At 43.8% G+C, this 25,000-nt stretch overlaps 1 protein-coding gene across 1 annotated transcript in view; it reads right to left on the reverse strand.

The window, feature by feature from the left end:
* LOC308281719 (teneurin-3) overlaps positions 1–25,000 on the reverse strand; it is a gene marked incomplete at its 3' end in the record, with an annotated part of 198,473 nt that overhangs the window by 3,480 nt on the left and 169,993 nt on the right. Inside the window, exons 35-46 of the mRNA XM_080721996.1 lie at positions 22,317–22,486; positions 21,655–21,781; positions 14,587–14,784; positions 14,022–14,081; positions 12,600–12,944; positions 10,276–10,520; positions 9,258–9,439; positions 8,442–8,644; positions 7,386–7,496; positions 7,016–7,158; positions 6,555–6,679; positions 2,686–2,816 (exon numbers count right to left, since the gene is read on the reverse strand). Of these exons, the coding sequence (XP_080578122.1) occupies positions 2,686–2,816; positions 6,555–6,679; positions 7,016–7,158; positions 7,386–7,496; positions 8,442–8,644; positions 9,258–9,439; positions 10,276–10,520; positions 12,600–12,944; positions 14,022–14,081; positions 14,587–14,784; positions 21,655–21,781; positions 22,317–22,486 (2,040 nt within the window). The remainder of the gene's footprint in view (positions 1–2,685; positions 2,817–6,554; positions 6,680–7,015; positions 7,159–7,385; positions 7,497–8,441; positions 8,645–9,257; positions 9,440–10,275; positions 10,521–12,599; positions 12,945–14,021; positions 14,082–14,586; positions 14,785–21,654; positions 21,782–22,316; positions 22,487–25,000) is intronic.

Here is a 25,000-nt window from a genome sequence, read left to right on the forward strand (position 1 = left end):
GAGGATTAAACTGTACTGGATGTGAACCATGCTAACCCAGCCTCATAGAGGAACTGAAGTGATAATTGGTTTGTCTGAATTAATCTTCACTGTTGTCGCCTCATTTTTCTCACTCCATTGAGCTCTCGCCTTGCTCTATTCTCTCTCTCAATTGCACGTGCATTTCCATCCCCAGTTCTTTCTTTCTTTCTTTCTTTCTTTCTTTCTTTCTTTCTATTTTTTTTTTTCAATAGCTCACAACATGTCACGTCATTACCTAACGTGTTGTGAGCTTGTTGACTGTCTTTTTTCAAATAGCCGATGTTTTGAGTTAAAACGGTTAAACTGGATGATATATTAACTAATGTAGCTCAGTGGTGGCTCCCTGGAGCCCACTCAAGGACCCCTGCGGGTCCCCACTCTGAAAACCCCTGATTTAAAGTATATCTTTATCACTCAAGTGAACACTTTAGCACTGTTTGACTGAGTGGAGACGTGTGTAGAATTGATTTATATAAGAACAAAATAGTCACACCACATTATGTTAATACATTAATGCGTTAATATGCATTAATACTCCAGTAGTGCATGCAAATTCCTTATGATAAGCTTCATAATAAGCCTTTAATCTGGCAATGAAGAAGGGACATGGAATATTCTGAAGGATACTGAATCGTTTAACTATAGTATCATTCTTAGTGTTGGGTTTGGTCTGGTGGTGTTTTGAAACACAGAACCTTACAGTCCTATGCTGCTGAATTATGAGCAGAAATGTAACTCCTACTCCTACTGCCGTGCATCACTAATATTACTGGTGGGCAGCAACAGGATCATGGTAAAATGTGATATTAACCCGTTTATACCTGGAACATATTATTATGCATTATTTTAACCATTATTTTATGCTTTAAATATTGAAAAATAGCAGATATTCAAGAGCAGCACCGAGTGCCACGCCGCGAGCTTGTAGATCTGCTATATATTTTAATAATCATGAAATTTCAACGCAAATCTGTACATTTTGAGCTTGTACAGTAGCCTACACTTGTTATACTTTTGTTAATTCACGTATGACAAAAAAAGCTTTCTGACCCAAAGCGATGATAAACAACATAGGGTATTGTCGGGCAGAAACCACTTTCCACCTACCGTCTCGATTATCTCCAATCTGCCTACATTTGCTGTTTTTCCTAAGAGACCTGCACTGTAAATCCCTGGCACTGCTTTGTTCCACCTACATTACATTGTAGAGTCCGGGTAGCTCAGTCGGTAGAAATCTTGCCTTTGGACCACGCGGTCATGGGTTTGATCCTGCGCACTGCCAACCCAGTGTACTGTATGAGTGGCACCGCTTGGTTGCGGCAAACACTGCGTCCTGATGGTAGGCAGTCCATCAGCAACCCATCTTGCAACACGTTGCAACGGGGACAGACTGGGTGTTACCGGCTGATACCGACAATAAGCCACTCCCGACCTACTCACTAGAGCAGGGGTCTTCAACAGGGGGTCCCGGACCCCTAGAGTCCTCAGAGTTACTACACAGGGTCCCCCGCATCTTTGTGTGATAGAAACTTTTTTCTTCTTTTTCATATTAACCACTTGAACACTAGTGTCCATATCGGAGAACAAAAATAGAAGATCTACAAGCTCACAACTAGGCCTGGGGCGGTATCGACATTTTGTTACCGTAATTACCGTCTTCCCATTTACCGCCGGTATTGCGGTAATTACCGCACCCCCGTATCAATTAATTAAGGTTTGGCGATATGTCAAAATATTGCAATCATCTTCCCAAAAGTCGCCTCTCCACAGCCTGACTGCCCGAGTTATACTTCTCCGTACAGCACAGCGGGTCTGGCTTTGAAAGGAGCAGATCTACAAGCTCACAACACATCCACGACGTGTTCTGAGCTTTTAGATCTGCACTGTTACCATAGTAACGTAGGCTAGCTACTTGGGCTTTTCAGACACAAACAGCTGTGTGTGAACAAACCAGAAGAGGACGGGTAGTCAGATCGTGTACAGTGATTCTGTAAACTCACGTCACATCTCAACACTCAAATCGCAGTGATTGAGTGCTGCTATATACAGGTTTTAGTTACAAGACTTGACAGAAAAGGTTATAAAATCGCAGACGCGCCGCCGGACAGGGCACAACGTGCGACGCGGTGGAAAAAGTAAAATAGTTTCATTTTCGGTTTTAGTCCACGCGGCCCGCGCTCCACCAGTAATCCGTATGAATAAAAAAAGATATGCCACAACACAAGGTATGTATTAACATCGTCGTGTGGATTACAGAGAAAGTTTACGCTGCTCTGTACTCCTCTACGCGGCTGCTGTGCTGCCCTGTGTAGGTCTGACTGTCTGTGTCTCTGAGTGACGTATGTGGCTTCCAAACATGTGGTACACGGCCCAGAGCAGAGCGGCATGGAGCGCATGCGGTCCTCGCTTCTCCCCTGTTTTAAAACTCGCTTGTTTTCCAATAAAAAACGCGGTAGACCTCGGTATACCGCGGTTCAGCGGTACGGCGGTTACCGAACCCAACCCTACTCACAACGCCACAAGGTTGTGGGGGTCCCTGCTTCATTTCTCTCACAAATAAGGTGTCCTTGGCCTGAAATCGTTGAAGACCCCTGCATTAGAGCGTTGGACTTCACACATTCACACCGGTGTCCGATCCGTGCCAAACTGGGCTACAGTACGTACCGGCAGGTCGTCCCACAGCTGGCTCTTCTTCATCTCCAGTGAGGGCTCCGTCAGGTCAAACTTAGGGATGGGGAACCCTGGGATGGCGTTGTGGAGGTGGAACCCAAACGTCACCAGCCAGATGTTGATGTCTAGGAGAAACAGACAGACATTTATACACTAGTAAGACAACTGAGGGTGGAATGCGACCTCAGGGTGACATGCAACCTCGCCCTAAAGGGCGAGGTCGCGCCAATTCTTGACCATCTGGCCAACCACAGCGTTTCTCTGACGATTCTAGTTGTTGTCATTCTGGGGGGAGTTTGTTCATGTTTTTGTGAGGGTATCAACCCTAGGAGACACGGGGAGAACATGCAAACTCCACACAGAAAGGCCCTATCGCTCACACCCTAGGTTGGGTTGGCGATAGGGCCTTTCTGTGTGGAGTTTGCCTAAACATGGAGATGTGGTACAGAAGGACTCATATATGGGCATAAAAAGTATGTCATGTGACATCACTTCCTGTACAGACAGTCAGACAGACAGCCATTGACTCCGACCTAACAATGGCTACTGTCTATGACGGTAGTTCCATATGACATATTGGACTAGACTATCTCCATATATAGTGTTATCCACATCTCCATGTTAGGACTCATATATGGGCATAAAAAGTATGTCATGTGACATCACTTCCTGTACAGACAGTCAGCCATTGACTCCGGATTAACAATGGCTACTGTCTATGACGGTAGTCCCATATGACATATTGGACTAGACTATCTCCATATATAGTGTTATCCACATCTCCATGTCATCGACATCACTTCCTGTACAGACAGTCAGACAGACAGCCATTGACTCCGGCCTAACAATGGCTACTTTCTATTGGACTGGACTATCTCCATATATAGTGTTATCCACATTTCGTGTAGCCGCCCTGTACAGGAAGTGATGTCACAACTCGCTGACATCACAGAGGATACGGAAGGACATCACAGAGGATACGGAAGGAAGGTCACTCAAGCGACACGGTTCTTCAGAGTATATGCGACCTTCGGTCGCAATAATAGCTCCCATATCATATCGTCGTTGTCGGATGAGAACCTTGTATGTCCAAAACCGTTCGTTTTGCATTTATCATTTTAAAAATGATTAAACTAGTGAAAACATCAGATCTACAAGCGAGGCGTTGCGCGCTTGTAGATCTGCTGTTTTCACTACTTTTGTGTGACGACCTTGTATGATGAAGCAGGGCTTTACTTTGCAAAAGAACGTACAAATTTGAAACTTGGAGATTTCCACCTGACAACGACAATATACTTGTAAGACGCCCTAAAGGGCGATGTTGCACCATGTCTTGGCCATTCGGCCAGTGATGTATATCGGACGAGTTACCCAGAGACCCCTAGTAACCATATATGGAGTTCCATGTACTGTATATGGAGATATGCTGTGAGACCCCGAACATGCTTACTCAATTATTCGTTAAGTGAAAATCCTATGACGTCTATCACATCTGACATCATTACATACAATCCCTTTTATGCCCATACTGTACATGGAGATCCCTGTCTGAACCAGCCACAAAGATATGGGCTGTCTTACTCCATATATGGGCATTCCCATATGAAGTCCTGTTAGATATGGGCTTAATTTTGATGACATCAGGGATGGGATTCTGTTAGAGTGGTTCCCATGACATCCCAACATACAATCCCTTGTATGCCCACACATGGAGATCCCTGTCTGAACCAGCCACACAGATATGGGCTATCTTCCTCCAAATATGAGCATTCCCAATTTTCCCATATGAAGTCCTGTTAGATATGGGCTTAATATTGATGACATCAGGGATCTCCATGCATGGGCATAAAAGGGATTCTGTTAGAGTGGTTCCCATGACATCACAGTGATGTCAGAGCATGACGTCAGAACGACAAACCCAAAGACTGTACAAAAGTGTACAACACGTCCAGACGTACATCACCTGTGATGTCACAGTGATGTGTCAGGGGAACCACAGTGTCAGGCGTGACAGAGATACGGACAAGATGTGCTGTTTTTCATAGTTAACTGGGACCTACGGTCGCAACCAATCAAGACCTGCCATATTATGGCTGACTCGTCCACTTGAATATTTCGGTCTGCTTGTCAGTCTGAACCATGTAATGTTTGTAATGTTTTGAACCATGTGATGCTCAGTCGATAGAGCCGCTCGCAATTTGAATCACACGTTTCTGGGTTCGATCCCACCCGTGCAGGCTGCAAGGATGATCGAAGAATGCTGATAATGTTGTGTAAACACGCCGTAGTTTTCATGTTGATGTCAAGGACCCATGAAAATGTTTGTAATTGGACACGGACCCCCATCTGAAACTATAATTGTACACCATACTGAACAAGATTTGTGTTGTTAAAATGTTAAATAAAAAAAGATTTTTTAGAAAATAGTACATCTATAAGTTCAAAATTAATAAATATTTTCAAATAGCCGATGCATATAGTTAAAATGATTAAACTGATTTTGATACTATATTTGTATTGCTCTGAAAGCGATCAGATCATTGTCGTCACAGCTGTATGGTGATCTCCGACCATCCACTTTAGTTAGAATGATTTTTTTAAAACGATACATTTACAGTTGTCGTTATAGTTATCGGTATGGATGGCTCTTAACCCCTTAAACCCTATATGGTTGACCGGTGTCCCCCAGGGCTCTATACTCGTGTATTTTCTGTTTCCGTTAGTGTGGGGAAAGATTTAGCTGAAAATAGCCAGCGCTATTTCCTGCGAAAGCTTTCCCCACAATATGGATACGGAGGTTTAAGTGGTTAACAGATCATTATGCGTAGCATGGCTTATAGGCACCTATAAAGATGAGTGGTAATGTACTGGGAGCTGATGCTCCACCTCAGCAATCCATTTCCCAGGGGCCTTAGCGTCATTTAAAGAGGATAAATGCCCCCTGTTGCTTGACTGATGCTGACATGAAGCCACTAGAATCTACTTGAGATACAGAACCTCTCAGATATGGAGCAATATGCATTCATATTGACAATTAATCTACATGATCAAATATGCATTCAGCGCCGGTGGGATCAGTGAAACTGCAGTTTCATTTGTTCAGAACCTAACACACTCGCACACACGCAAGCGCAACTGCTGTCATTTCAAAGCAAGACTCACTGAAATCCTTGGTTTTAAAGAAGCAGAACACAGACTGAATCCTGGATGTGAATAGACAGCTGTACAAACATAATGTATTTGTGCAGGTGTCTATTCACATCCGGTAGGTTTTTAGCATTAATCTCCATATACCGTCATTCTCCTTCAAGATGTATAATGCACAGCTAGAAGGAGAATGCAAATGCAAAAACACGGAGGATGCAAATATATATATGCACAAACAAATCGCGTTAGCGTACACGTACACATCTCACCTGTGATGTATTTTTAGACCTGGTGGATCTTGTGTGTTGAAGTGCAGTGGTATGTACATAACTTGAGTTTTCTTTTAATTAAAAATGTTCTTCTTTTTTTCTTTTTTCTTTTTAATTTAGGACTTTCACTCCACTTCATTTCAAAGACAAATATTGTACTTTCGACAACATTACATTACTAGGAATGGACCTGACATACAAAAACTGTTTCCAAAACAGTGACCCTCAAGCTCACAGCGTGTCACATTAGGATTCGCTGTGAGCTTCAAAATAAAACAAAAATGTACCTTATTACTAAATGTACCTTATTACTATTGAATACTTACGGTATGTCCTTTTTTAAGCAACCATTCCACCACTGTTAGGGCACATCCTACCGGTGACATATTGCTCGACCTAACAGTGGATCTTAGATTAAACATCCTTCTACTTGGGTGTAAATCTCACCTGTGACGTATTCTTTGACCTGGTGGATCTTGCTGACGGGGTTGTTGTTTCTGAACATGTACAGGTTGCAGGGCTGGGGGTCTTTGCCAACACGCGTCCACGTGCCCATGTCAGGGGTGGTCCACCTGTACAACACATCCCACACAATACTGGGCTTCAGTTCTACTCATACGCACACACGCACGCACAATACGTTCTATGTTGTGGGGAACTGGGAGGGGAGAGAACAAAATGAACCCACGAAAAGATGAATGAAAGATGTTAATTGCAAATGAATGAATTGAGTGAGTGAGTGAGTGAGTGAGTGAGTGAGTGAGTGAGTGAGTGAGTGAGTGAGTGAGTGAGTGAACAAATGAATGAATGAACACATGAATGAACACATGAATGAATGAATGAATGAATGAATGAATGAATGAATGAATGAATGAATGAATGAATGGGTCAATGGATGACAGCCATACCTGCCAGCAGGTATATCGTAGTCTCTGTGTCCAAAGTGCAGCAGTCGTGTCAGGGGGTCGTAGAGACCGCCGTGGAAGCCGATCACCAGCACGAAGTCTGGGTTGGAGTCGAAATACACCTCCCCGTACGCCGTGTACTGGACCTGCACGCACGCACGCACGCACGCACGCACGCACGCACACGCACACGCGCACGCACACGCACACGCACACGCACACACACACACACACACACACACACACACCCTTTGTTAACCCCCAATCAATGTTTTGTACGTTGGACATAAAAACCACACACACACACACACACACACACACACACACACACACACACACACACACACACACACACACTGTGTTTGTCCTATACCTGTTTGAGCAAGAGTCCGTTGCTGCTGAAGACAGCCAATGGGGTTCCAGTGTTGTCACAGGCAATGTAGAACTCCTCTCCACTGCTGATCTCCATGGCGAAGAGATGGCCCTGATGTCATAAACACAGCTATGATGTCACAAACACAGCTATGATGTCATAAACACAGCTACTTCAGTGCAAATAACATGGGAACTGAGTGAGTGTTATTGGCTGATCATCACTCATCAGCAACTCAGCAAGTACTGCGGTTGTAACGGAGTAGACCAGTGGCTTCTCAAACCTTTTTCATATCATGGAAACATTTCGTCACTATCGGGCAGAAACCCTGTATAAGAGAGATTCCCCTGAGGACTGGGGGGATTCCCCTTTGACTGAGCACTACATGGTTGGTTTCCCACACAGGCAACCTGGCGGTGAAACCATTTGGTTGCACACATACACTATGAGGACAGGACCTAAAACATGGCCTCTCTCGTTTTTTTTTTTACTGTATTGCCAAACATGTTAATAAAGTATTCGAATCAATCAATCAATCATTGTATTTATAGGCAATGAGGCACACTTGGATCCATGTTTCTTTAAAGGACAACTTAGTTTTTTTCACAACAAGGGTTCATATTTTAGATAGCCATAAGAGAAAATAAAAGATGAGTGTTACAATGTTTTCATTGCTGCTCTGAGAGCAGCATTGACAAAAGGCTTAAATCATTGCTCTCAGAGCACCATAAATTATATGCATAGAACAATGTTCAATTTCTGCTCAGGGGCAGGCATGCAAATCAAAATTGTTTAAATCACTAAAACGATAGAAAAAAGTAAATGAAAACATTTTAACGCTCATCTTTTATTTTCTCTAATGACAATCTAAAATATGAACCCTTGTTGTAAAAAGTTGTCCTTTTATAAAAGCCAAGCTGTTCAGCGTACCTACGTTCCCTCAGCCCTATGTTCCCTCAAAACTAACACCATAACCCCAAGCCTATAATCCTGAACCTAAACCGAGGGAACATAGGGCTGACCCCACCTCAAGGGGACACCAGTGAGTGTGCTGACCTGCAGGTCGTAGTAGAGCGAGGTGATCTCGGAGCTGGAGTGGTTGTAGACGTGTGTGATCCTGGTGGGGTAGTTGAGGTCTGCGTAGAAGAACTGCAGGTGTTGTCCCAGGCTGTTCCTGGAGGCCACGCGGCGGCCCAGGCCGTCGTAGCGGTACTGGATGGTCCAGCTGGCCACCTTGCTGGAGACACGCACCAGTAGACCTGGACACAAAGCAAACACGGTGTAAAGCAGTGGCTCTCAAATGTTGAAATTTAAAGGTCTCCCCTTAACTTTGACAATGTACGAATGGAACCATATACTGTAAAAGTTACAGACTTTGACAGGGTCAATTTAGACCCCCATACTGCCCTACAAAGGCAGAGTGCAGTAACTATGTTTTCGGACACACCAACTTATTTGTGTCGCCCAAAGGTCAAATTAGCTTTCATGATATTGGGGGATGAACAATCAGCTCAAGAACAAATATACAAACAGTGTAATATCACTTTTATGCCTTTATCTCATTTGGCTGACCAGTTATAACACTTTTAAACCACTTTTTTGGTCCAATTCTTGTACAGTACATAGTTAATGCACTCTGCCTTTGTATGGCAGCAAAAAGGAACCTATAAGTCCCTCAAATCCACTTTGAGAACCCACTGGTGTAAAGTAACTAAGTTCACGCACTTTACTGTAGACAAAGTCAATACGATACAAAGTCAAACAACATTTTGCTGCTTGATTATCGAAATAGTAGATAGTTGAAAATCACAATCGATGCATGGATGCAGTCACTGCATTGTTCCACATCCGTAGCGAACACACACAACGTACCTTTGGAATTGTACTCGAAGATCTCGGCTCCTCGCTGGCGTAGGAAGCCGTCCTCATCCAGCCTGTACTGCACGTCTCCCAGGCGCGTGATGCGGTCTCTGAGGTCGTAGCGGAGCGGCGTGAGGCGCTGGCTGTTCCCAGGGTTCAGCAGGTGGAGGTTCCCGTTCAGGTCGTAGCTGTACCTGCAGGAGCAGCAACATGGAGAAACTGTATGAATGTATTGCACTGGAGCTGATCTATCTATCTATCTATCTATCTATCTATCTATCTATCTACACTGACATTAAAAAGAAATAGAAAATAATAATATTTGTTTGAAACAAACACTGAATTAGGGAAAACAGCCTTTTGCTTTAATGCTCCAACCACTTGGAATGAGTTGCAAAATAATTTCAAGATATGTTCTCCCATAACTTACGGTCATTTTAAATCTTTGATAGTAGATCTACCCACAAGTGTCTGCAACTGTTTCTAAACTTGTTTTGTGAATATTGATTGTACATACTGTTTTTTTGTGAATATTGATGTATATATTGATGTATCTCGATAACACTGCAAATGAGGGCAACCTCAATGTTTTTCGAGAATAAATAAAGGTTTGAATGAATGAATGAAATGAAAAATTGTTGAAAATAAATGTTTAAAAAAATTGTCGATCCACATAAATGCTTGAGCTCAGAGATAAGCTATTTTGTACATATTGCTATTTTAGAAAATGTTAGATCATTTTAGAACGTTCAAACGTTGCCCAAAATAGGGATGCCAGGTAAATGCTGATAAAAATAATGTCCGATATATATATCCGCCGAAACCAACATACTGCATGTGTCCAGCTCTAAACCTCATGTCTAAAATTGTTACTCTTCTACAAGCTCAAAAGGCGTCGCTTCACGCCACGCTTCGAGCTTGCAGATCTTGCACATCTTGCTACTTTATACGTTTTGTGTGACACTGTGGTATGATCAAGCAGGGCGCCGATTTATGGAAAAGCACGAAACGTTAAAACCGTGGAGTTTACCGCCACATCATCTTCTCGTTGAGGTAGACGGCCTGCAGCTGCCCGTCCACGTCGTACTCGTAGCCGTACTTGGTGGTGTTGGCGAACGGGCCGATCTTGATCTCGCGCTTGGTAACGCGGCCCAGGTTGTCGTATTGGATGGTGATCCAGTACATCAGGGACCGGAAGATCTCGTACTGGATCTCCTTGATGCGGCCGTGCTGGTCAAAGTGCTTGGTGTATGTCATCACGGCCGTGGAGATGATCTGATGGAGACGGGAGGAGAGGAGAGGAGAGGAGAGGAGAGGAGAGGAGAGAGAGAGAGAGAGAGAGAGAGAGAGAGATATTAGTTGACGTTAAATCGAGAGCAGTTCAGTTCAGTGTATAACGTGGTCATGCATTGTGGGTCATGACCAAAAGAATAAGATCGCGGATACAAGCGTCTAAAAATGTTAAATTTATAATCTATTCTTTCACCCAGTGAAAGAACATCTAATGTAATCCTGGGCGCTACACTCCCTCTGCCAACCTACTGACCCCATGCTTCCTTCTATGCATGAGGAGTCCGAGTCGCTTCTTTTCACCTGACAGGGGGAAGTTTCCCTGACTGGCGTGTGGAAGGAACACTGGTTATTCCAACCAGTTCCTTTCCCCTCTGTCAGGCGCTCCGGCTGGCCAGGGGGAGGCAGTATAGAGACCAGGATTACCATATGTTTTGCATGTACCCTAGGGCAAAGTGGGCTCCGGGAACCCCCAGGGGTCCTTGAGGGAGTTCCAGGGGGACCCCATCTAAATGATAGTTGTTCATGGGTCTGTAACTCAGAGAGTGTACAAATGAAACCAAATGGACTCCACACAGAAAGTCCCTTTGCCAACCCCACCTAGTGTATGGGCACTGATTATATAACTTATATAACTAAGCCAAATTGCTCTTTCTTCACACATGAGACAAGCAAATGCAATCAGGATTAAATACTATTACACTCTCATATCACAACGAATAAATCCATACGATACAGAAACACAGAAATTTGACATTTAATACGTTAATATGTCACCTTTACCAATGTTCATGTCACAGTGTTTGATTGGATTTTACTTGATTGTCCCCTTGGGGAGATCTGTCCTCTGTATTTAATGACCATTAATACAGGGTCCGGAGGGACCCAAACATAAGTGTTTGAATGGAGGTCGGCTGAGCATTTTTCTTCATTAACGGTCATTTGATCAAGGTTCCTCTGTGTTTAAGCCATCCTAAGGAGCAGTGTGCAGCCACAGTGCAGCACTCCAGGACAAACTCATTTGATCAAGGACACTGGTATAAAATGGTGAGAATGTGCAAACTTCCACACATAACGATCACTCTTGCCGGGGTTCAAAACTGGGACCTTCTTACCGTGAGGCAACAGTGCTAATGCCATGTCACAGTGCTGATTACTCAATATACAGTAAAATAATGCTCTGTCAATATAGAATCAATACTGGATCCAACATCACTGACTGTCCCCTCACGATGAATTACTCAAAACTGAATATTTGTTTCTTATTTTGTATCGTCTGTTGTCTATTGCACTGTTATTTTGTCCAGTTGTTTGATTGGTTATTGTACCACAGTGGAAACAAGCCTTTGACTTCCTTTTTTCCATCTGTAAAAGGTGCCCTCTCCAGACCATGAATGTAGTTTTTACTATGGTGAAAGAAATGCCATACCTGAAGGCAGCATTCAAGAGAATTGCCTTGTCCAAACTCTCCAGAACTTGAATGCAGCATCTTATGTTGAAAGAATTGCCCTCTCTGTGTAGAAATCTATGCCGTACGCCACATCTCCAGTATTGACTTGAGTATACTTAGTTCAATATAGCACCAAAAACAGCCGAACTCCAAGCTCAAAACGTGTCGCAGTGCAATGCGTTGGAGTTCTGCCATACATTTTCACCAAAAGGCCCCTTTAGAAACATGGCAAAAGGGCCTTTCTGTGTGGAGTTTGCATGTTCTCCCCGTGTCTCCTAGGGTAGGTAGTACCTCACAAAAAAACATGCAGTAATTCTGGTCTCGATACCGCCTCCCCCTGGCCAGCCGATGCGCCTTATGGAGGGGAAAGGAACTGGTTGGAATAACGTGTTCCTTCCACACGCTACGTCCAACCGGGGAAACTCCCCCCTGTCAGGTGAAAAGAACCAACATGGACTCCTCATGCATACTGTCGAAGGAAGCATGAGGTCAGTCCGTTGTCTCCCCATGTAGGCAGAGGGAGTGTAGTGCCCAGGATTACATTAGATAATTGACGGCGCGTGAAAAATGGGTAAAAACAAACAAAAAAAAAAAACAAACACAAAAACACACACCTGGTTGATGTCGTAGTAGATGACGCCGAACTTCCCGAACTGCTCCACCTTGCCCGAGATGTCGTCGAACTGGTACAGGTCGATGGGCAGCGGCGTCTCGTTGATGACCGCCTGCATGCTGGTGACGCGGAAGCTGTTGTCGTAGGTGTAGTCGAAGCGCGCGTTCACCATGCCGTCCTCGCTGAAGCGGAAGATCTGCCGGTCCACCAGCGGGCCGATCTGCCGGTAGCGGATGGAGCAGATGAAGCCCTCGCTCTGCAGGTTGACCGTCTTCAGCACGCCCGCCGTCTCGTCGTACGTGAAGCTGACGCGCGTCGAGTCGTACAGGATCTCCGCCAGCTTGTTCTGTCGGTTGAAGGGCGGCACATGGGATTGTAGTTATTCTACACACTGAGAAGAATGTAGAATGGACCCTAACGGGTCCGTTTCGTTCCATGTCTACACTCTCAGAGTTACAGAGCTGTAAAGGTCCATTTGGAAGTAACCAGAGCCTTGTATTAGAGAGTTCTTCCAATGCGGGTTCAGAAACAGCGCCGGTCATGTGGTTCATGTAACTCGAAATGTCAGTTTCCCCTAATAGACTCCAATGCATTCTGTAAACGTCTGGTTCGCGCTTTGTCACTATTCACCAATAGATGTGTATGCAGAAGACCTGGCGCCATGAAGAGAACAGAGTTGGCGCGACTCTCCGATAGAGGGCTCTGGAACTAACTAACTAAACAGAACTAAACTAAAACCAACTGAGCTGTCTTGGGCTGTTGGTGTCATGAATCATGGACATTGCCCTGTAAACTAATTCATTGTGTGTGCTCAAAACGCATCTCAGGCTTGCAGAGCTGCTGCTTTTGATGCTTTTGTATGACGCTCACACTGAATAAAAAACACAAAAAAAAGTTGGAGATAAGAGATTTCTGCCCGACAGCAACGATATCATATTCATATTGAATATTATGCTGAGCTGTGAGTGTCATACTGTTCATCCATGCCTTTTATTCTGCCAGCGACCACGATGTGATGTGTCTCAACATCCACCAGACACTAGCTTATAAACCTTGATGATGTTTTTCTATATATTTCTTAATAGAACAGGGTGGCTGAACGACAGCTTGTTACTGTCCATGGCTGCTTGGTCGTCGACGACAACAAACATCACTGCATAATATCGAGCCGTGCACTGTATGTGACAGGAAGGAAATTGATTCTTCACGGTGGCTGATGTATTTCAACAAATTCACCATAGCAACTTGTTTGATTTTTTTCCCCTTTCCGCGAGACAAATGGGATTCCTTCTCAAGTAGAACATGTGTAGCTTCTCAAAGAAGACGGCTGCTAAACCTGTCACGCTAAACGTCTTCTACCGGAATGTCATTATGTCTGCTATTTATATTCCAGTATGACTTGAGCATATTGTTCTTGTCGTACCTGTCGACGGTATTTGTATAGAATACGACGTCCCGTACCCAGGTGAGCCACTCTCAGGAGCTGATGGGAGGAGGAGGAGGGGGGAGAGAGAGAGAGAGAATGGGTGAGTACGGTACTTAATCCACACATTTTGCCATACCACACAAATAGTGAAAAGCCAATAGATAATCTATTTTATTAGTTCATTTGGAAAATGAAAGAGAAAAACTGTGTAAAATCAGTTTCTTTATTTTCAGTTAAAATGCAGACCTTCTTAAGGCAACTTTCACTATTAAATCATTTGGAAAATGATCTAAAAAAAAGAAAATAATAATAATAAAACCAAAGAAAAATAGGGACACCAGAGTTAATGTGGTCAAAAAGTACTATTTTTTTTAGCACAATGACAATAAACACCACTCAACTGTACAGGGTAATTCATTCAAATGAATTACATCCATATCACCACGAATATTGATGATCACACACCCATGAAGAGAAGTATACAAGGGTGGGGGCTGCAACTGAAAAAGCACCCACACAAACACACAAACACACGCACGCACGCGCCTATACATAGACTTACCTGTCCATCCTCAGAGTAGTCGACAGTGACGGAGGCGTTGCTCTCGGGCGGGCTGTAGATGTTGCGGTAGTAGCCTATGGAGCGCACCGTCTGCATGGTGTGCCGGGCCACGCTGGGCATGGTGACCGCCGACAGCCGGTCGCCCTGGTCGAAGTCAAAGATGTACTGACGCTGGCTGTGGAGCAGCAGCACCATGGACTGGAGGGAGAGAGAGAGAGAGAGAGAATATAATAGTTTTATCAGGGGTCTTCAACAGTGGGTCCTCAGTTACTACAGGGGGTCCTCCAAATCTTTGTGTGATAGAAACTTGTTTTTCCCCCCCTTTTTTTATATTAACCATTTGAACCCTAGCGTCCATATTCTGAGAACTTTAGCCAAAAATAGCAGATCTACAAGTTCACAACGCCTCGCAGCTTGTAGATTGGCTATTTTTGGCAAATAGCTTTGGAGGGGAAAAAGAGCAGAATATGTACAGTGAAAGGTGAAGTTTATTAAGTATTCTCGGTTCAAATATCTGAAAACACAAATTAACATGAATCCAAAATACACTGATGGTTGTGTTGTCAAACAATGAAACTATATGGAATCTATGAACATTGAACAGATTGTTCATCTCTCTCTCTCAACTAAGGGGTCCTTGGCCTGAAAACGTTGAAGACCCCTGGTTTTATGACATCACAAGCAAAGGTCGTCATTATCAGCTTCCATCCATCCTAGCCTGGCATGGCCAGACAGATATCACTGCATAGATATTAGTCTGGAATCTCTGTATGGAACCTGCATTTCCAAAGGGCGGATACAAAAATATAAAAAAATATATAAAAAAAATGCCGCCCCATACATAATAATAATAAAATAATAAATAATAATAATAAAACTTTATATACTTTTGTATAGCACCTTTCATGACATGAAATGCAGCTCAAAGCGCTTTACAGAGCAGAAAATGCGTATGCATATATGCATACTGGGCCCTGATTTGTCCCTCACTACTTTGGAGGGAGTGAAATCCAATCACAACTGAGCACCAAATCTACCGAGGGTACTTATTTGTTTGCAATGGTAGATTGGTCTGGTTTCCAGGGGACATCCATTCATCCATCTTCAACGTGCCATCGCAGGGAGCTCCAGATTTCCCCAAGCCACTTTTTGCCACTTCCTCCTGGGGGGAATCCCGAGGCGTTCCAAGGCAAGGTGTGGAGATGTGATCCCCCCATCTGGTCCTTGGTCTGCCAGTGGGACATGCAGGGAGGACCTCCCTAGAGAGACGCTCAGGAGGCATCTGTTCTACATGCCCTGAACCACCTAAGCTGGCTCCTTTCCGAGTGAAGGAGCAGGCGGTTCTACTGCGAGTCTCTCACGGACGACTTGGCCTTCTCACCCTTTCTCTAAGGGAGAGGTCTGCCACCGCCCATCTGAGAAAACTCATTTTGGTTGCTTGTATCCGTGATCTAGCTCACTCCATCGTGACCTCCAGCTTGCAATGTTTTGGGACACCAAGGTAAAAGTTGTTAATGTTCTAAGGCACATTCAATTGCCTCGTTGTTCAAATGCTATAATGCCTGAAACTTTGTGTGCCCTTGGCAAAAAAAAAGTTTGAGAACCACTGGCCTAGAAAACAATTCATTTCCATACTGTCAGCTGTTCACACTTTGAGACAGAACCCCCCCATCTCTCTCTCTGTGTGTATCGACACAATATTCTCTTTGTAATGTGCTTGTATTTTTGTAAATGTGCTTAACAAAAGAAATCCATGAAAGAGAATTATCTTGCTGTAGAATTCCACGACAATAATTGGCCTTGTCGGCAGGACTGCAGACAGAGAGCTGTGGGGACTCACAGTTTGCTGCTACAGAGAGGGAGGTTCATTTAGTTGTCTAAATAATGGATGAAAGCAAAGGAAGTTCTCCTTCCCCCGTAGTGAAGGAAACGAAGGCCCATTTGAAACTGTTGCTGGTGGTTGTGCTTTGAACGAGGCGATTGTTGAGAGAAATGTACACTTATAGGTAATTATCTAAGAAAGACAATAATGGGTAGAAAGTGAAGTTAAATAACTTTAGGAAAAGAGAAAAATATAAACTAAAAGGCATATCTGGATGTACGGATGGACAGACAGATATGGTTGAGGATATTTATCAGTGATGTTTATAGTCTGCATCTCTCTCTCTCTCTGAATTTCATTTCATTGTTGTCGAGTGGAAACCTTGTTTGTCCAAAACCGTTTGTTTTGTATTCATCATTGTAAAAAAATATTCAAAATTAGCCGATCTATAAGCACTGTGCTTGTAGATCTGCTATTTTCACTAGTTTTGATGAAGCAGGGCTTTACTTTACGAAAAAACGTACACGTTAGGAAACTTGGAGATACAAGGTTTCTGCCTGACTGTGTGTCATATACTTATGTTATTTCTATGCAGTGTACGCATACGAATGAGCCCATGCATGTGTTGGCTCTCAAAGACGATTCCAGCTCACATGCGTGCGTGCGTGCGTGCGTGCGTGCGTGGGTTTCTTTGTCGTTGTCTCAGGAGAGATAGAGAGAAAGGGAGTGGAAGGAAACCAGAGATAAAGGGGTATCATCTGCTCTGCTCTGTTAGGGTTTCCTACAGCCCAATACTCTATCCTGCTGTGATTACTCAGCCAGTTCATGTTCAATCACTGTCTGTCTGTCTGTCTGTCTGTCTGTCTGTCTGTCTGTCTGTCTGTCTGTCTGTCTGTCTGTCTGTCTGTCATCTAGCTACAGTACCCATCAATCAAGGTCAAGGTGAACTTTATTGTCCCAGAGGAAAATGTGGCCCCTTCGAACGTACAAAAAACATACAGTATCATCCATCCAATTTTCTTTTGTTTTCTGTTGTTTTTCAAGCTTACAATCACTCAATCTCTCTCTCTCTCTCTCTCTCTCTCTCTCTCTCTCTCTCTCTCTCTCTCTCTCTCTCTCTCTCTCTCTCTGACATGGTCTCACTAAGCTCCAATAATTCCCTGTGGTCTTGTTTCCACAGTGATACCTCTGACTTCACAAGCTCCCTTAATCCTCCTCTCCTCTCCTCTCCTCTCCTCTCCTCTCCTCTCCTCTCCTACTAGATAACCTTTTTAATGACGATTCTTTTTTTTTTTGGTGGTTGTTGTTGAGGGTCATGGTACGGTAAGATAGTTGAGAGTTAGTGCACAGATCATTAGGCTCATTGTGAGGCTCGACCCTGGGTTCAAATCCAACCCATACGGTGCCAGAAATGACCTGGGTTGGATTGTGCACTAACTGGCTGTTAGTGGTCAGGCGCTATCTTGTATCCTTTACTGTAAGGCCCTTGACACACTGTACAAGCCAGAGTGTGCATGCGCGTGTATGCGCGTGTATGCGTGTGTATACGTGTGTGTGTGTGTGTGTGTGTGTGTGTGTGTGTGTGTGTGTGTGTGTGTGTGTGTGTGTGTGTGTGCTGACAAGGCAAAATGATATTGTTATGTTATGTTGCTTTGTTTGTCCTTTTGTCATTTCATTTGGGTCTGGTTGTCATTTCAAATGCAAGGTTATCCGTAATAATTGCGGGTTATATAGCGACGGAGAGTGTTTTTATTTTGACACGTTTTCTCTACCTCCTTTGAATTGAGTAGAGATGCTTTTTGATGCTTCAAATTCTACCACCTTCAAATTGTCGCCTTCCCCTTCCGTCCCCTTAGGGGACATGATGCAAAGTGCAGTCTTTGTTGAGTCCTTGTTATGTCAGTAACTTTTGTGACACTCCATTCTTCACACAGGGGGATCGCTTCAATTACCGTTGCTTACACTGTTCGTCTGACCGTTGTTTACAGGAGACAATAACCTTGCATCATTTGCCTGTGTGTGTGTCTGTGCGTGCATTTGCGTGCGTGAGTGTGTGTTAAGTGCAGTGGTGGAAGTATTGTACACAGTACAATATATTTTCCCGTACTTTTTACATCAGAGGCAGATAATTGTACTTTTAACTCCACTACAATTATTTGAAAACTTTAGTTACCTAGGGTGACCATATTCTGAAAATCCAAAAAGAGGACACTCTACCCGGCATATATATATATATATATATATATATATATATATATATATATATATATATATATATATAATTTTTCCCCATTTTTTTTTTCTATTAGTATAGTTTACCGCTCAATTATGCCCTATACCACTAATAGCCTATTATGTATTCAATTTTGAGGGGGTTCCAATTGGACCCTTTACAAATCTATTAATAGGCTAGAGATCCACTGATAAAGTATGCCTTTTGGCTCCTGTATGAACGTTCAGCTTTGTAACTAAATAAAAGAGAGGTAGCCCATTATTCAAACCTCTTCTGCTTTACAAGGTTGTAGAAAAGATTCTGTCAATTTAGTTAGCAGAAGAGCTCTCACCTCGCACAGACTGTCTTGTAAGCTACTTTGCAGTGTTATGGGCTTGAAGCAGAACTTTTATAATTGTAAATGCCTAAATGGACACAGAAGACTACCAGCTTTGCTGACAGAACGCTCTGCTTCTCAATGTTGGTCACTCGCACTTTTTGTGCATTTCATCAGTGATTGAAAGCCGCGGTCGTCGCGAGCACCTTCGCCTCGCCGATACGCATCCGTAGAGCCGTCTCCCGTCATTTTTAGACCAGGATTGAGGGAGTAGCAGCCCTAGCAGGCAAGATTCCTTCACCAATGTAAACAGTGAGGGAGTGAGCATTAATAGCGTTTGCAGTTCGTTTGGCTCTGCGCTGCGCGATCTGCTGCAGAGCTCTGCTCTGCCTCTGATCTGAAAGCGATACAGGCTGAGGGAGGGAGGGATCGCAGGCAGAGAGTAGTATGAATAATACACGTTCCGGGGTTAGCGCCTCTCACAGTGTGTTTCCAAAAGAACCATTGAACGTGCATTGTAAATGTCCGTGCTTAAACTGTGATATGCGCGAAACCCCGGACATTTGAAGGAATTTATAAAACCCCCCCGGACCGGCCGGACAGCCCCCTAAAAGAGGACATGTCCGGGCAAAAGAGGACGTATGGTCACCCTAAGTTACCAGTTACTTTGTAAAACTAACTGACAAAAAACTAATAAATAACTAATTTTAACACATACTTTGGCTTTTTTGAAAATAGCTGATCTACTTGTAGATCTGCTATTTTCAAAGGATTTTATACATTCAAAGGATTTTATACATTTATACATTTGGAAACTGGTGCATAATGAGTACTTTTACTTTCAGCGTGCTATGTTTTGTCGCCAATACTTTTGAATACTGGTACTTTCACTTTAATGTGATGTTGCTACTTTTACTTATCAACAAATGTATCGAATGAAATAAACAAACAAACAAAATAAAAAGAAAATTCAACAATTCACAGGAGGCTTCTTCCACCAGTGGCCAAAGTGGTAGGTGGGAGAAGAAATTGTGATGTTTTCAGTGTGTGTGTGTGTGTGTGTGTGTGTGTGTGTGTGTGTGTGTGTGTGTGTGTGTGTGTGTGTGTGTGTGTGTGTGTGTGTGTGTGTGTGTGTGTGTGCGTGCGTGTGTGTGTGAGAAGGGGCATTCATCTTTTAATCCTTTAGTCACAGAACATGCTTGTCTCTGCAGATTTGAATAGTTGCACATCTAAGATAGCATCTGGTGTGACCAAACAAAGGCTTATTGGAGACACACACACACACACACACACACACACACACACACACACACACACACACACACACACACACACACACACACACACACACACACACACACACACACACACACACACACACACACACGGACAGTACACTCACACAAATAGGCACACCTTCACATAGCGCTCCCTTGTGTATTTGTTAAGATAAGATTCAGGACTTTCTTGTCCATGGCATTGTTATTTTTTAATGTACTGTGTGTGTGTGTGTGTGTGTGTGTGTGTGTGTGTGTGTGTGTGTGTGTGTGTGTGTGTGTGTGTTTGTGTGTGTGTGTGAGAGAGAGAGAGAGAGAGAGAGAGAGGGGGGGGGGTGCGGGTGCGTGTGCGTGTGCGTGTGCGCGTGCGTGTGCATGTGTGTGCTCTACTCTGCAAACTAACTACATGGTATTGGCTATACATGTATGATGCAACATCACCTGAGGGACATGCCAGTGCACCATTATAATACTAAACTAAAATACAATCTAAACAGTTGTTGTAGAACTGCAGCTGTGATCTTGGTTTAAGGCATTATTTCAACTTTCGACATGAATCAGTTTTCCACAAGGGCTATACTTTAATGACTAGGAAACTTTATGAGTTACTCGTTTCCTAAAAGTCAATTATGCACCCTTAAAAACAAAGTAACTAAAACTAAACTGAAATCAAACACCAAACTGAAAAAAAGAAAAGAAAAGAAAAACTAATCTGGAACTGTTACACCGGCGGGCGGATTCCAAAGTGGTTGAAGTAAAACATAAAATAAAACCAATGCATATTTCAAAAAACTATAACAACTCTCCAGGTTAGCGTGGGAAGTGAGTATAGTGCGTAGGCGGGAAGGTTAGGATGGTTAGAATGAAAGTGCTTATTTCAATGAGCGTGCGTGTGTGCACGTGCACGTGTGTGTGAGCGTGCATGTGTGTGTGTGTTTGTGCGTGTGTGTGCGCGGTAGGGATGAGACGATATGAACATTTCATGTTACGATTATTGTGACCAAAGAAATTGCGAGTTACGATATTATCACGATAATCTAAATATCCCCAACAAAAACATTGCCGATCTACAAGCTCACAACGCAACGTGTCGCGCCGCGTTATGAGCTTGTAGATCGGCTATGTTTTGGCAAAGAGATTTGGTAGAGAGTGACAAAAAGACTGTATCAAGTACATTATTTCCAGGTCAGTTTGAGAGGATTGAAATGGTACCGCATAACACAGCTCGGCAAATAAAAGGTGAATTGATCCCAGTGCATGACGGAGGATCATTTCATTTGTTTTGTATCACGATAAACGATGATAACGATTATCGTCCCATATCCCTGGTGTGTGTGTGTGTGTGCGCGCGCGCGCGCGCGTGTGTGTGTGTGTGTGTGCGTGCGTTCGTGTGTGTGTGTGTGCGTGTGTGTGTGTGTACCTTATCCAGGTAGGTGTAGCTCCAGGTCTTCCCGTCGGCGAAGACTCGCGACACGATCCTGCCCTGGCTGTCGTACTCCCACTTCTCTGTGGTCGGACCCCTCTGCAGGCCCGTCACCTGACCCGTGCTGCACACACACACACACACACACGCACACACACATACACACACACACGCACATATGCACGCATGCACGCACACACAGACACACACGTTTTTAAGGAACTCTGCTAATACAATAGCCTAAACCATGCAAGGGATTCTGGCCATTTGAAAATAGCCGATCTACAAGCTCAGGATGCTCAGGATGCGTAATCTTGTAAGCTTGTAGATATTGTAGATTTTATACATTTGAAAAATTGAAATGGGACATTCTGCACAATGAGTACTTTTGGTACTTTAAGTACATTATGATGCCAATACTTTTGTACTTTTACTCAGGTCAATTTTGAACTCTGGACTTTCACTTGTAAAAAATGTATACTTTTACTTTTACAGGGGGACGCGTGTGTGTGTGTGTGTGTGCGTGTGTGTGTGTGTGTGTGTGTGTGCATGCGTGCGTGCGTGCATGCGTGCGTGCGTGCGTGCGTGCGTGTGTGCGTGCGTGTGTGTGCGTGCGTGGGTGTGTGTGTGTGCCACCAGCGGTCAGTCAGGGTGCTGACCTGGAGTAGGTGAGGTTGACGGACAGCAGCTTGCTGCTGGGCACCCACAGCGTGGGGTGGCCCTGCGTGTCGTACACGATCTTCAGCAGGAACTTCCGGTGGTCGTCGTAGATCTTCTCCGTCTTCAGCGAGCGGTCGTAGTCCACCGACAGCAGGTTCCTGCCGTTCACCTGGAAGGAGCGACACAGAGAGCCCAGGTTAGGACAGTTTGGGCCAAAGTGTGGCCATATTTTCCCAAATATGGAGATGGATAGATGTCTGACGTCATAGACCACATAAGACTGACACGATATGTCCATAAATGGCGTGACGCACGCACACACATGATCTGCAGGTTTTCATACTAAACTAGTAAGGCGCCTCAGGGCGACATTCTTGGCCATCTGGCCAGTGATGTATATCGGACCAGTTACCCATATATGGAGACCCCCGGTACCCATATATGGAGATCCACGTACTGTATGTGGAGATATGCTGCCCAAACATGCTTACTCAGTTATTCGTTATGTGAAAGTCCTATGTTATGACACCTGACATCATACCCTTTTATGCCCATACATGGAGATCCCTGTCTATAGAACCAGCCGTTATGTGGCCGATGTGGCCTCCATATATGGGCATTACCATATGAAGTCCTGTTAGACATGGGCTTAATATTGATGACATCAGGGAACTCCATATATGGGCATAAAAGGGATTCTGTTAGTGTGACATCACAGTGAAGTCAGAGTGGCAAACCCATTTTGTTAAGAGTGTTTTCCCTGACATCACAGTGACGTCAGAGCATGATGTCACAGTGATGTGTCAGGGGAACCACAGTGTCAGGCGTTATAGACAGACAGACAGACAGACAGAGATACGGTCAAGCTGTGACCGTTCACATACTAAACTGCGACCTATGGTCGCAATAAGATTCTAAATTGAAGAGCTTTTCATGAAGTACAGCATATAATATTCTTTTCACCTATTCTGCCATGACCATGGGTAACACATTTCATGCTGCACTTGCATGGAATGACAATGAAAACCCCTTGAACCTTGAAGAGACACACCATCCTGATATGAATATAATCATCTCAACACTGTTTATTAATATGAGTTGAAGCAGCTATAAGCCCTGTAGCCAGAGACAAACCTACAGTACTGTAATGCACGTCCAATGTGCACACACTACTACACAGCATCATTTATATGACTGAGGAGATAGCAGCTCTTAAAGGATTTACTAAACGCCCATCATTTGCAATGGGATTAGTCTAATACAGCCACTAGTTATGGCTTATGGAATAACACAAAACACATATGCACGCAAGTACATGAACACGCATGCACGCGCACAGACACACGCACACACACAGTGACATAAAGGACTTTCTCATCTTGTGCAGTGCAATAGACAGGGGGGTGTTCAACAACGATGCCTTATAGAACCTCTATTAAATTCTGAGATTTAAGATCAAGCACTGGAACGGTCGGCACAATTTTATAGCCGCACACACACTGACAGGCCCGTTAAGGGACCCAGCTCTGAGTGTACAAACGGAGTGTCCAAAGTAGAAAAATACTTTTGAGTCCGGAATTCAACATTTACTTGAGTAAAATTACAAACGTATCAGCATCAAAATGTACTTGACACATTCACCCCCTAAGACGTAGATCTACATCATGTCTGTGTTGCGAGTGACTCGCTGAAAACACGTTCTCCTGCAACCGTTGAGTGATCCCAGGACTACGGATCCCAGAATGCACGCTCTGACATCACTCTCTGACATCACTGTGATGCCTTTATTACCATACATGGAGATATGAAGATCCCTGTGATGCCAGGGGAACCAAATCCCGTTTATGCACATGGAGATCCCTGATGCCATCAATATTAAGCCCATATCTGTGAATGCCAATATATAATCACTTTGATGTCAGGGGAACCAAATCCCTTTTATTGCCATATATGGAGATCCCTGTGATGCCAGGGGAACGGAAACCCCTTAGGCATCTTACTGGTTAAATACCTGGCAGAAACTTTGTTAAAGTACCAAAAGTAAAACTACTCATTATGCAGAATGTCACATTTCAAATGTATTCAAATGTATTAAACTAGAGGTTCTTTCTTTCTTTCCTTCCTTCCTTCCTTCCTTCCTTCCTTCCTTCCTTCCTTCCTTCCTTCCTTCCTTCCTTCCTTCCTTCCTTCCTTCCTTCCTTCAGATTGGTGGTGCTATATAACAACAAACGTTTTGACCTATAACTTTTGAAAAATAAGTTTCACACATCCCTGGATTCTGATGGCTCAGCTGCTGCTGTTGTTATTTATTTATTGCTATGGATTTTCTTCCCCCTCTGTGTAAATAGTTTATAAAGCTGAGAGACAGACAGACAGACAGACAGACAGACAGACAGACAGACGGTGTGTAGGAGGGACAGACAGTAGGAGATTAGAAAGGGAGACTAGGGATAGAATGATCCGATCCTAGGTCAGGCACATGCTATGGAGGTTCCATTGACGGGCAGGTTTGTCTTTAAATCATTATTTAATGTCTTGGTCTCAGGTCTTAAACTTTGCAAAATTGGCCTCCATAAATGAACAAACAAGTTCAAAATGTTACACTTCTTATATACCCAGGAGACCAACGCCCAACAACTTCCAATTCTCTCTGCGTGCTCTCGCCACTCACTAACACATTTCT

This window comes from Nannobrachium achirus (genome assembly GCF_963921795.1).
Source record: "Nannobrachium achirus genome assembly, chromosome: 3".
NCBI lineage: Eukaryota > Metazoa > Chordata > Actinopteri > Myctophiformes > Myctophidae > Nannobrachium > Nannobrachium achirus.